Source organism: Lygodium microphyllum, chromosome 22 (assembly GCF_053477565.2).
Source record: "Lygodium microphyllum isolate KBCC chromosome 22, Lygodium_microphyllum_v1.1.10, whole genome shotgun sequence".
NCBI lineage: Eukaryota > Viridiplantae > Streptophyta > Polypodiopsida > Schizaeales > Lygodiaceae > Lygodium > Lygodium microphyllum.
In genome coordinates, this window is record NC_141156.1 from 43,103,130 (window position 1) to 43,117,719 (window position 14,590).

Consider the following 14,590-nt stretch of genomic DNA (forward strand, 5'->3'; position numbering starts at 1 on the left):
ACAACTTCTGCGCATAACACTTTATCTTGGGAGAACCAAGATCCTGATCTTCCACACATCAGCCCCAGTTAGGAGGAGATCAATCTTTACTCTAGAAGCTGAAAAGGTGGATATTGTGGACTCATATGTCTACTTAGGGGTCACATTCACTGCATCTGCTGAGACATTCACCATGGCACACCGCACAGGCAGCCAGGGATCAACTTACATGAGGATAGGCAGTCAGCTTATCACTTAAAGCAATACATCCACTGTAAGCAGAAGTTGAAAAAGTTCGTAGCAGCTAAATGAGTTTTGAAGTGCTGATAGTTAAGGCTAATCCAAGGATAATTATGACTCAAACTGCTACAAAGGTGGAGAGCTAGCACAGCAATGGTTGTTGTAAATGATGCATAAACTATGTATCAGAACCTCCCTCACGTGTGTCAAAGAATGGACTTACATGTCGCGTTCATGTACAAGAGTCTCCATAACAGTTGGAAAAGACTTGCTTAACTCTTGAAATGCCAAGGTAAGAGCATCATTATCCTGTAACTGTTGGATCTGAAAGACATTGAGTCGCAAAGAGATCAAGACTGAACATGTGTGAGACACTAGGTAACTCTCTGATTTCCAACCATCAGTCATCACCCAAAGACCAGCAAAGCAGTATCCATTGACTTTTATGTATATGCTTATATGACACAAAGTAATACATTTCATTTCATAAGATAAGCATACACTTTTAAGTTAAAACGAAATCCCCCAAAAGATTAGAATTAAGTTAATCAGAATAAAAGGTACTCAACTTCCACATCAAGGACGTAAAGGATTAGCTACATAAAGAGATGTGACCATCCATCTCGAAATTCCAGAATAGCATGTCCAATTCAGTTATGCTTTCATGATAATTATATGCATGGCAGTGTCTTAACAGTTTCTAGAGAATCTCCACATGTGACCCAACCCAGAATCTTGGGGGATATCAAAACGTCCAGCAAGATTTTAAGCTTTGGGCCCTGTTTTTTTGGTGTCATCCTGTTTGGATGCTTGGCCAATGTCAGATTTTGTTGGTCCTCTAGAGCTTCAGTCTAATATTGACTATATATAGAGAGGCACCCTTGGCACTCTTCACTTCAATCAATGTATGTATATTCAATTCTTCCTCATCTACTCTCGAATATCCTTGTGTTTATATCTACATGCTTCATTGCATTGTGTTTCCTTCATAATGTCAAAAGCAGATTGCTATGATTTGCCTTCCCTCCATTGTTGTAAGCTGCTCTTTTCTGTCTTCTCCTTTCCACCACCTTCCTCCCTATGTTGGGATGGAGAAAGATCAGCTTTGGCTATGCTAATGAGGAGATGAGACAAGCAGAAAGGGAGGCCTTTTTTTGAGGGACTTCAAACATTGACAACTAAGTTTAGCATGAACTTAAATTGACACATTAAACCTTCTGGAATCCCTAGCTCTTGACATGTGAGAAGGCATAGGACAAGAGCAAGTCAATGGTAGGCCCACTCCAGAACCTACTGTTGACTTTGATCAAGCTTCAGGATGAATTTTCCCCAATGTGCTATGTGCAATGTTCATTGAATTGAAAGCTTTGAACCTTATGAATTAAGTTGACCAAAGTTTGGTCCAATGAACAACTTATTTATGCAAAGCAGCCCTAGTGGATCAGCTCAGGGGTTTCCCCAGCTTTAAGGAGCATTTGGAATGATAGTTTACTATTATCCAAACTTCAACTCTCTCCTTTCAGCTCTCACAAGTTGGCTGCAGCAAAGATTGCACGATTTGGGACTGATTTTTGCCATTTTCAGCTGCGGAGAATGCTTGGGCAGCAGCCATGTCAGCACTGGACAACATCGTGGGCAGGTATATGAAGCTTGTGAGGGTAGAAGATCAATAGGAATACATAGTATCAGCTTGTGTATGTTGTTTGCACCTTGCTACTCTGAGAATTGACTGATTGGATCAGTCTATTGTTGGTTGTCTCTTGCTCTCTTCTCAGCCATCTCCTCATCAGGAACACTTTTGGACAAGTTTGTTGTGAAAAAATGTAAATTGCATAGTTCTATCACATGAAAGCTTGGGAATGTCAGCGAAATGCAAGCCAGGGCATAAAGAAATGCATTAGATAGGGATTGCACCATTTGCATATTTCTTAGGGCTGGAATTTTCCGCTGGTTCATGGTAATGTGAAATTGGGGTAAGCAGGATGATCATCAAAATTGATCATTTGTTCACATTCAAGCCTAATATCTTCAACATTTGAAAGAAGTATTGAAAGGGACACCACAGATGAAGCCAACAGGTGTCATCATGCATGAGTAGGAGCATTCTAGCTCCCATCTGAGTTAATTTGATTGCTGATTTGTTGCTATCATTAAGTGTGTTTGATTTCTAAGTTTCTACTGCCGTTTGGGTTTAGCAAAGGCTGGTCTTATGGTTCTGTTGCTGGGAAGGAGGTGACCTTTTGATCGTCCCATGATGAGAACACACTTGGGTGATTGTTGTAATTCCACTAATAAACTCAAAACAAATAAATCCTTACATGATTTCAGCCATGATCTCCACTTTACAACAAACCCTGAGGAGACTTTAATACATTATCTACAGAAACAATCGAAGCATACCATGTCCTTGAGTTCATCTACAAGGGACAGGAAAATATACTGAGATGTTATGCAGGAAATGTTTTGCACCTGAACCTGGCCACTCAAGCTTAATATAGCTTTGCTAGTCTCTCTCTTCTAATTTTCCAATTATCCGACAAGATCTCAATCATGTCTCACAATTACATCCAGAATACATAAACCTTGCATAATTTCAGCCACAATGTCTCAATAAAAACAAATGAGACATTAATGAATGATAATGAAACTTGAAATATACCATGTCCGTGAGATCATCTACACTAGGTAGCGAAATAGCCTGAAATATTGTGCAAAATACGAACTTCATTTTGTACCAGGTATTCATCTTGTTCCAAGTCCGCTTTAGGGTTACCTAGAAAAACAAATCACATTAATGATTATCAGTCCTTGCACATTACTACAGTTTCCTTAAAAACTGGATTAAGTGGGTCCAGGCTTCAGATAAATTAAAGGGAAGTAGTAACAGTAACTAGCGAGCACAATGAAATAAACAGAAAAGTGGCAAACCAATAACTCCCAAACAGTGGACCTAAAATGATGTCACACAACGAAGATAGCGCCTATTCGCCCCTAACCTTGGTTCCCCTTGTGGTACTTTAAAAAATTTTAGAGTACTAAAGAGCTGTCAATTCACAGCAGTGTATCAGCTTGTTTTGTGTCCTAGACTCATGTTTCTCAATGCCTATGTGCCTTCAATAACATTTGTGGCGATCAGAATCATTGAATCTGACAAATCGCCCTGTAACCCTAAAACACATTGCATGAGTCCCTGATTTGCTCTCCTCAATGCATGCTCTTCCAAATGAGTCTACCTTTGTCTCTTGACTTTGCCGACTGTTCCTCTCACAAACAATAGCCTTAGAAACAGTAAAACTGATCTCATGATCTCTATCAGACATCTCATGCATCATAGCCTAGCATCCAGGCCTGAAAGTGCATGTATGGCCTGATAATCCTACATGCACATCCCAAAATTCATGAGAACATACATGCACAGCAATAAACTGATCAAACCTCTTCTAGACCTGATGTCTCCCCATGTGAAGTAAATTACAGCATCATGCAGTCCAGGATTGCTCTGATCAACAAAGACATTGCCAAAATAGGAGAGAAAAGATGGCACACAGCCCTAACTGATCCATCATGCAGTCCAAGATTGCTCCGATCAACAAAGACATTGCAAAAATAGGAGAGAAAAGATGGCACACAGCCCGGACTGATCCAAATCATCATTACAGTGCCAGAGAAGGAGAGAGCAAGTAACATTGCAACCATTTCCTGACCATAATTGGTAACACGATAGCCTCCCAAGTGCCATGGTGCATGCTCTAGTAATTTTCAAGATGCTGGTCCTACAAGTGACCATGCTGTTCCTTAGCTCTGCACAGCTCCTAATCACCTTCCCTACCCCAGAATCCTCTCTCTCAACTTGCACACGGCCCACAAATGGCTCATCTATGCAGCAGCAATTGGTAAGAAGTTGAAAATGGCAATTTTCACTTTTCTTATTTGCAAGCAAAATTCCCACACTGATTTTTCCTAACATTAATTGGCCAGCTGACATTCAATATTCTAACTGGGCTGCTCAAAGTTCCAAATGGCCTGCCCAAGCATTATTCTAATTGGGTGCCAAACTTACATGTTTAATTCTCTAACCACTTTTTGGGTCATTAAATTGGAAATTCCACTCTAAACTTTTGGCAAGTGATAATTGAAAGGCCTTATCCATGTCTTGCACTGTTAATGCAATGTCCATCATGCCCATAGCTAAGAATACAACCACTCTCTTGGCCATTAAATTGAAACTTTCACTCTAACCTTCCACAATCAATAATTTCAAGGTCTTATTGATGTCCTGCACTGTCAATGCAATGTCCATCATGCCCGTAGCTAGGAGTAAATTCAAGAAGGCATGAACACAAGATGGAACTTGGCTTGGAAATTAAGAATACAACACAGGAATGCATAAACTGCTGCCCAGAATTCAGACTACTACCTGAGCAATAGAAGGTCAATATACAACATTTTCTTTTGCTTTCCAAGGAAACCCGTTTTAACGGAAGATCTTATAACATTTTTAGCAGACTTTTTTCACTTGTATAAACTCCTAGAATATGCAAGATAGGCAACTACCAAGTCATCAGAAATTAAGGATGCATCCAGAGCCGAGACTCTTTCGAGGATTTGGACACAGATCATCCACACTCTCTGTAGGAGATGGGAGAGCATGCAGGGAGGAATCTCACACGATGAGGAGAGGCCTTCTTGTGGAACTAGGACTCAAGCACTTTTTTCCATATTACCCTTCACGTGGTCTCGCACTATAGCCCACCAGATTGGCTGTTTACACAACCATTGTACTTGTAACATACTTGGAGACACTCTTCATGTTGAGCTAAAATAAGCATTACATGCTGAATTCCTTGAGCAGTCCCAAAAACGCTTAATTGATAAAAAACCCTAAAATGGGGAGTGGCAAAATAGTTTAAAACAGGGAGAGATTTGAGGTCTCAAAACTTTCTATAAATAGGCAGGCTGCCCTCCATTCAGCCCCAAATCCCGTTTTTGTGGGTTTCAAGCCCTATAGCTTTGCTACCCACACCTCATTCCTGGAGGACATCTTAGTCGGGGCTACCCGACACTCTCTACATCCATCTAGGACCTGTTTCCAATCTTCATCATGCAGTCCACACTTCCTCCAGCTGTTGTCCAGCCCTGATTGCTGCTGCTGTTCACTCACCTGCTGTTGCAACTGCCACATGGCATCTACAGCTGCGTTTACATCTGCTGGCTGCTGCCTTGCCCCAATCGACTACAGATTTCCTGTGTTCACATCAGTTGGCTGTCGTACAAGCGGCCGTGTCCTCATCTACGACTGCATTTTCACTGCAGGCTGGCATACAGTCTACCACATCATCAGCTACTGCTGCGCTGACAATCTCTCTCTCTCTCTCTCTCTCTCTCTCTCTCTCTCTCTCACATGTGTAGGGCCCTCCCCTTTTTAATTAAATTCCTCCCCCCTTCCCCCTCTCTCGCTCATGTGTAGGGCCTAGGTTTTCTCTCTGCTGCTCTGAAGGGTCACGTCTCTGTACAGGGGGACAGCCGCTATCCTGCAAGGTCAAGTCCCTACACAAGGAGACAGATTTTCTCTCTGCTGCTCTGAAGGGTCACGTCTCTGTGCAGGGGGACAGCCGCTATCGTGCAAGGTCAAGTCCCTACACAAGGAGACAGATACTGTCCTGGAAGCTGTAGAGGTATTGGCACTCGTTTAGGGGACTCTGTAGGGTCAATGTGGGGCTATGCAAGGTACAAATGCAAGCACATTGAGTGGATGTCTTGTACTGCAAGATGGCAGAGACTATTGATAAAGAAACCAGTGGACATGAGACCAAACTTGACACACAACCAATTGGGCTAACCAAGAGAGGCACTACATCAGAAGGGCAGTACAAGACCCCCACTAAGGACGAAAATTTCTACTACAAACAAAACAAAAGGGAAGCCCATGAAAATGCCACTCCCACAAGCACCAAGCGATGGACAAAGATGCAAAGGATGATTGCAACCAAGGGTTTGGATGACATGAAAGCCCTCATAAGAGCTAAGATCACAGCAATATATATGCCAAAGATTGACAAGGTATCAAGTGACATGAATGCAATTCATAAAACATGGGGAAAGGAATTGAATGCTAAAATGGATGCAAACCTGAAAGTGTACATGAGGGTGTGTGGCAACATGCAACAAAAAGTCATGAATGACATGGATACAAAGCAAAAAGATATGTATGAAAAATTGCAGGAGACATTCAAGAAGAAACTAAGGTGGAAGTGTAAACTATCTTTTCTCTAACCCACCGCGTGGGTCCACCATAACTTGTGACCACTCATCAGTGGCCAACTCCAATGCACTTTTCTTTATATCTAATTAGTGCAAAGGAAACAAATTTAATAAATCATTATATAGACAAATTAATGAAAAAGGATACAAATTCTGTTTCTATAGAGTTGTGACAACTTGGGAGGACTGGGATAAGGTCATGCAAAGGGGTAAACCCTTGCTGACATATACGTGGACTGCTGCAAAATCATCCTCAAACCAGAGGGAATAGATGACTTTCAAAAACCAGGGATTTTGTATGAGGATTAGATAAACGTTATCAAAGTAAAGTTACCTATAGTGCACCTAAGACCTTGGAAAAGGCACTTAAATTGACATTAATTTATTGAGATAGAACAGTACAGTACGCAGCACTCTATTGCCACAAAAGAATACAGAGACAATCCCAGGACAAAGGACCAAAGATCCAAGAGATGGAAGAGGTGGATATACCTCTAGTCATAGAAGATGTGGTGATGCAACCACTGATTGAAGAAAGAGGAAAAATCAAAGTGGGTGCATTGCCCCATTCCCCAACTGGTTCGAGAAACCAGTGGATCCCATAAAAGAGTATAACTTGGTGAAGGACCTAGATACCTTCCATCCAAATTTGACATTCTGACAATTGTTAACGCTATCTCCCATTTGCAAAAAGAAGCCCCTGATACAAAGTCCAAACCTAAGGAATTGTGCACTTCTAAATCCATCTGGAGGCCATAGGTCAAGCATGTGGATAATGACCATTTCTAAGGCCACGTACAAGCATATGGGTCAAGCCTACAAGCTGTAGGCTCAGGCTATGGCTGTGAGACAGCTTGCATGCCCACAAGTTACAAACTAAGTATCACCCATTTCTAAAATCTTCTCTACCTCCCTGCCCAACTTTGACAACAATGCAGTACGCATATAAAAAATGATTGTGCAAGAGAACATAAAGTGCACTGTTATAATTTCTCACAGATCCCAGTCCAATTAGTGCATAACTCTCATCACTCTGCAATGAGTTTGGGAAAATTATTTTCTCACTTCGAAAATATTTAGCTTAAGACATGGTTTCTGATCATGTGTTTCAAAAATGTGATATTATCATATGCTTAACTATCCTCATTCAATGCATGGTACTGAAGATACAAAAACAGTGAGTAAGCATGTAATACAGCTACACTGCAACTAAGCTGAAACACTTCTGAATTTTTAAGACATGAATCAAGTTCACCTGCACATCCCGATCACCAAGCACCACTTCTGCTCCGTATGATTTAGCCTCTTCATATGCTACTCGAAACTCTTGCCCTGGAAAAACATCCATTTTTGTTGCCACCTGTACAAAATTGTACAGTATTTCCAGGGCTTTATCAACAAAATCATCATGCTGGATCACAATAATCAAAATAGTTTGTATTATAACTTGAAAAACTTCTAATTTTCATACCCATCCGAGAAAGAATAAATAAAACAAGATGAGTGCAGAAATTGTGGTTATAGTTCAACACAAAGTCTATTCCAAAGTGATTGGGCGTCCATCCACGTACAGTAAAATCTGTGATAAGTACACTGAAAACTTTCCATTTCTTACGTCCACTCCAAAGGATTAAAGGTCTATGACATACTTTGACAGGCTACAAGGTCTACAAACTTAATGTTGTTGGGATGAGTATTGAAAATAGAAGAACTGATGGACTTAATTTGTCATCTGCTAAAAAAAGGTGTGTGAAGAAACATTACAGCCACCTTAATAACTTGCTGCGTCTAGAGCCTGTGAGTACCAGTTCAATTGTCCAGACTGGCAAGATAAACAATAAGCTGGATCCATGTCAATAATAAGTTCCATTGGCCACATCACTTCCCATGCTTGTTATCACAACCTTTTTCCCTCTATTTGCATTGTGCAACCTATCTTCCCTAGTTATAATGAACTTGCCACACCAAATATGCCATCTTTACCCAGACTACATCCTCACAAACATACAACACTCAACCTTTTATCAAAACTTTATGCTCTGACCCTTTACATACACTTGGAAAATCAAAGACAAAAATGAGGACACAGCCCGCTGGACTGGCTGTGTACTTGGAGCTTGTATGAGACTCCATTTCTGATGTATTTTTGTAATTCTATACAGGGCTTATTTTTGGTACTTCTACCTACAGGAGGGTTTTTCCCTCAGGTGTCTATTAATAGAAATTTTTTAACTTTGACACACAGAAAAAGACAATATGAAACCTTACATTGAAAACTGAACCTCTTCATATGCGAAGACAGAAGAGAGTTTGATCATTTCACTAGCCATTCTGAGGATTCTTTCAAAAGATCTCCTTGGTATCACACTATCTTACCTTAGCTAATAGCCAACTATAAAGAATTCCCATGAGGTTCATCCGTCTCTCCCTATAGCTGATCAGCATCTCTTTTAGTGTTGGTACCTATGCAACATGGATATTTTCACCAGAAATCAAACGCATAAACAACCTATAAAATTGCATAATAAGAGCTAGTTAAGAACCATCACAACCATTCCAAAACCAAAAAGCCTCGGAATTTGACAATGAAAACATTACATTGCCAAGGGTTCAAAACATCATTTTATAAGTGACTTTTCTGACAATACTGATATGCATATATATTCCTCATTCATGCATGTACGTGTAAATGCATGCATGCATGTAAACGTACTTTATGCATATGCAAATAACCAAGCAAATATTTTTTTGAAGTGGAAAATGCCAAAGATGTACACTCACATGCTTACACTTACTCTCTTTGTACTACTTTATGTTACTTTGAGGGAAACACGAAGTTGGGCTGAAAAGCCATCATCAAAGTACAAGGTGAAGTTTTACAATGTCTAAGTTAAGAACATATTGATGGAAGGGCTCCACATCCTGGCTCCCACAACTTCCCCTTTTGCCAAGAGGCATTACTTTTATTGATAGATTGATGATGGCCCTAAATGATTCTCCTCTATGCATTATTCTTAATGCTAGAGGGACAATGACCCTAAGTGGTTCGCCTCTATGTGCCCAAAGCATGTTCTTTAGGGGATAATGGTTCTCCCTTGGGCAAAAGGGTTGATGGAGACATAAGTCCTTTCCAGACACAACACTTGCCCTTGTGTATGTCAATGACCAGTAAGGTGGAAAATGCCACACACACACACACACACACATGCACACTTAATCTCTTTACACTACTTTAAAATACTTTGAGGGAGACACTAAGTTGGGATGAAAAGCCACCATCACAGTACAAGGTGATAGTTTAATATCTATGTTAAGAACCTATTGTTCAAACAGCTCCACATCCTAGCTGCCACAACCACCCCTGTTGCTAAGAGGCAGCATTTTTATTGATAGACATGATGGCTTTAAATGGTTCTCCTCTATGCATTTGCATTATTATTAATGCTAGAGGAATGATGACTTAAAAGGTTCTCCTCTGGGCCTTAGCTCTCTCTTGGGCGAATAGTTGATAGAAACATACATCCTTTCCAGAAGCAACACCCACTCTTGTGTACACCAGCAATACCATCAGTGGGTGATTTTCTAATATACAGATCAGTGGATAGATTCAATGCAGGAAAATTCAACAAGCAGTACTAGTGTTTAAGCCTTTTAGGAGTTATTTTATACACTCCTTTCTAGCCAAAATGCATGTGGAGCATTCTTGGTTTATGGATTTATTTGTGGCACATCTACTATTTGATTATATTTGTAGTGTGTTAGAAGATGATGTAAATATTATTGGCTCTCACACATGTATTATTTAATGAATTCATCTTATGCATAGGAGCAGGTTGAGAATGGATTTGATCAGGGGGCAAGGCTGAGCATTCAATTGGTATTCGGTAGCAGATCAGAACTTATTTTTGGATTTACAAGCACATTTATTATATTAGTTTGGAATTCATTATTTGCCCAAGTTTTGTGGTGCTGCCCATAGTTTTTTCACACCTAAATCAAACAACAAACACAAACATGTATGAAAGTATGATTCACACTCTTGACCTGAATCATACATGACCCTAAATTTTTAACATATTTTAACAAATTATGAGAAAAGTACTAAACTTACAAGCATCTTCAAATTAACTTTTAGATCAATCATAACAGATACCATGTGCCAATTTCAAAATAAAAAGATATGTAGAGAGAATAGAAGCATACAATTTGCCAATTACAATATTGAAGTCAGAGTCAATATAAAAGAAACAAACATCAAGCCAACAAGACAATCATAGACACTAGAGGCATGCCAACTACATAGCTAGGTACTGGGTACTCAAAAGTGAAGATTGAAAACTCAAAAGCTTGCTGCCTTTAGATATAGGCTACAGCAAAGCCCCAATTTCCAAATTTTGACTTCAAACTTTTTCTTTTTTTGGTTCGGGTTTTTTTCTTGCAGTTGGAGGGAGCTTCAACTTCAACACTGCACACTGCAGTCTTTGAAGGCACACACACACAGAGAGAAAGAGAGAGAGAGAGAGGTCTTCTCTTCAATTTTCAAACTTCAAACTTCAGCGCTCAGGCTTTAGGTTGTAAATCGTGACAGTGCTGGCTGAATAACTGCATGGTTTAAGGGGAAGCGGGTTGGGGGGGGGGGGGGGTGGGGGGGGGGAAAGAGAGAGATTATTGTAGGCCATCCCATGAGCTACGCGATGATGCCGTTTGATCTATGATCCAGGCTCCCTAGGCATCTAAACTGTCATTCAAATGCAGTTGTTCCCCCTGGTGTCCTAGGCACTAAATGACACTAGGGTTAGGGTTTATTTTAGAGTTTCCTATAACAGTTAAGTTGTTAGGGCTTCATTTTTATTATAAATAGCCACTTTGTACCTCATTACCACATTAGTGTGGCATTATTCACTATGATCGCATTGAGCATTGTACTCTCTCTCGCTCATAAATACATTCCTTCTCACTCATGATCGAGTATCATTGTGCATTGATTAATTCTTTCATTCTCGTTCATTTTCCATTAAATTAATTGCCTAGGCCAACAATGGTATCAGAGCCACTTACCTTTATTGCCCTCGCCATGGCTCGCGATCATTTGCCACCAGCCATTGCCATTAAGCTCTCCTCGCTTGGCTCACTGCCCCTCAAGCCACTGCCATTACGAGGGCCTGACATTTATTGGTGATTGCACTCCATGCCACCATTTTCACCCTGTGATGCGTTGACTACTTCTCAATTAGTCTACTACTGCCACCCTCACACTGCGTGAAGCCATGCTGGATAGCATGTTGCTCTGCCCCCGACCAATTGCCACCCTCGGTGGTATCCAATTAACACCAACTGACCTGAGCACAAAAACTACCATGCCACCACTTGAACCTGCCGACTACTGCACCGCCTGTCTGCCACCCTTGTCACACGTACAAACTCCTTCACGCAGCAACCTACACAAGCTTCTAAAGTACCACCGGCCCACCTGTCCGTCACATTGGTGATCAACAAACACACTTCTCCCGTTGCCTCCACAAGCATCACTGACAGGCTGCCACATCAACACAGCATCATGCCACCTCAAACATGACACTGAAAATCATTTTTAAAAACATTATTATTATTATTCAATCATTTCTCCTATCCCAGCAATCCCCTGTTCTTACATACTGCCCTATCTAAGCATGAACTATCCAAATTTGAGGGTTTTTCACCACACTCGCCCAATTCGATCCAATTTTCAACAAACTTTGGGGATTCTTCATCAATTTCACCAAATTATTCATCAAATTGAAGAGACTAGCCATCAGTCTTTATCAAATTTAGGGCTTTTCATCAGTTGACTCAATTTCACTCCAATTTTACCGCCAAATTTGGGGCTTTTTGAGAATTTGGCATTCTTCATTGACATTGAGCCTTAATTCATCATCGGGCGGGCACAACTTGAAAGATAACTTGAAAGCCTTGCTTATCAAAAGCCGAAACTGAAAGAACATTTTTTAGTAATCCCAAGTGTTATATCCTTGGACATCTGGATGGGCCCTAGTAGCATTGGTTGCTATTACAAAGTGACTTAGTGCGAATGCACTAAGGACACTTCAAGGTTGGGGCAACCAAGTCCTATTTATAGAACTCAAGGCCCTATTGTGCATATTCATTGTGTGATCACCACTCTTGGACTCTTGACCCATTGGCCGGCGCATCCATACATCAAGATGGTGTGGGATGGTGGTATAGGACACCAACCCTTGGGATGTGGCTGTGGCCTTGAGTGTTGCTAGCTCCCAGGCTCGAGAGTGATCCTATTTGGCTCTACGGCTAGGAGGCAAGTCTGATGTCCAATCCTTTTCATGTTGAGTTTGGCTTGTGTCATGTCTTGTGTGCAAATTGGATCCTAGGGGGACGTTTCATTGGTATCAAGGCATCGACCTACAACTGGACACAAGATTTGATAACGTGCACAAAACCACTTTTACTCACAAAACCATGATGGTTCATGCCTAACACGTACACTTTTATCTCATTAAGGAGGGTATGGGACACTACTAGTGGGAGAGGCATACACAAGGGCACGTGTTGCAAATGGTGGTATGAGAGCAAGATATGTCTTTTGTTTCATACCCATCCTTGGATTTTATGTTGAAGCGATGCTTGTGCACAAGAATTTTTCAACCGGTTTTGAGGATTGGAGTCTAGGGAGCTACCACTCTAAGGCTATGGCACACTGTTGCTAGAAGCAAATATCTTATAGCCTGGATAGGCAATAGAGTTTTAATTGATTGTAATTTCTGTCAATTTCACATTTAATGTTAACGGATTAGCATTTAATATAAATGTGCTTATTAATCTTAATGCACAAGAACTTTTCAACGGTTTTGATGATCGGAGTCTGGGGAGCTACCACTCCAAGGCTATGGCAAACCATCGCCTGATGCAAAAATCTTATAGCCCGGATAGGCAATAGAGTTTTAATTGACTATATTTTATGTCAATTTAACATTTAATGTTAACATATTAGCATTTAATATAAATGTACTTATTAATCTTAATGTTAGTGTGACGTTAAATATTAGCATTAATTTAACATTTACTCTAATCCTTGAATTTTGCACTAACATTAAGATTAAATGTTTGGTGGGATATTATAGTCAATGTGGACATCGCGGAGAGAGAAAGATTGTGATTAAACAAAAAAAATCATTTGTCAATCCTGGAGAGAGACGCAAATCAAACAAAGAAATGGCACTCGTTTTCTAGTGGCGCACTATTAGACGGAAATGGGAAATCATCTTCAATTGACGCATTGTTGGAATGTGGAAGAGAGAGAGAGAGGTTGGGGCACAAATTGACTGTCGCAAAGTCTGCAACTCTTGGGAGACGCCGATTGTAGGTGGGGGCATGAGCTAACTATCATAGATTCTGCAACTCTTGGCAAGCCCCAACTGCAACCCTACAAAGATGTGGCAGGCGTCAACTACAACATGAAGGGACATGGCAGGCATGCGGGAAACTATCCCACTCGGGCAATCGACAAAGAGGGGGCATTGATATTTCACATGTAGCTTAAGGGGATAGTTTTTCCTTCTGGTGGAGTTACGTGGGAGGCAAGCTGCCCATGGAGAGCACATGTCCTTCTCGCCAAAAAGGATGGCACGATGCACATTTGTGTTGATTACAAGGGTCTCAATAAGGTAACCATCAAGAATAAATATATGTTGCCGAGGATGAACAATCTTATAAATTGGCTTTGTGGTGTGTGCTATTTCACCAAAATTGATCTAAGGTCCGAATACCATCAGATATATATAGCTTCAGAGGATGTCCTAAAAACAACATTTTGAACACCAGTAGACACTATCAATTTTTTGTCCTACCTTTTGGATTGACCAATGCTCGCACAATTTTCCAACTGATGATGAATAATGTATTTCATCTGTATGTTGAAAAGTGGATAGTCATTTTCCCAAACAACATCCTTATAGTAAGTTATTGAAGGAGCATGCCAAACACTTGCATATTGTCTTACGTCTCTTAAGACCACAACAACTGGTAAACTAAAATTTAAGAGATGAGAGATTTTGTTGCAAACCTATGCAAGGATGCATAAAGCCACTTTTTAAAGATG

At 40.5% G+C, this 14,590-nt stretch overlaps 1 protein-coding gene across 3 annotated transcripts in view; it reads right to left on the reverse strand.

Moving 5' to 3' along the window:
• LOC148017085 (uncharacterized) overlaps window positions 1-14,590 on the reverse strand; it is a 97,798-nt gene that overhangs the window by 28,980 nt on the left and 54,228 nt on the right. For 2 of the 3 annotated variants that reach the window (XM_087662523.1, XM_087662521.1), the window contains exons 4-7: window positions 8,857-8,943; window positions 7,736-7,840; window positions 2,879-2,992; window positions 443-543 (exon numbers count right to left, since the gene is read on the reverse strand). In XM_087662523.1, coding sequence (XP_087518649.1) covers window positions 443-543; window positions 2,879-2,992; window positions 7,736-7,840; window positions 8,857-8,943 — 407 coding nt within the window. The remainder of the gene's footprint in view (window positions 1-442; window positions 544-2,878; window positions 2,993-7,735; window positions 7,841-8,856; window positions 8,944-14,590) is intronic. The other variant, XM_087662522.1, reaches the window with a different exon arrangement.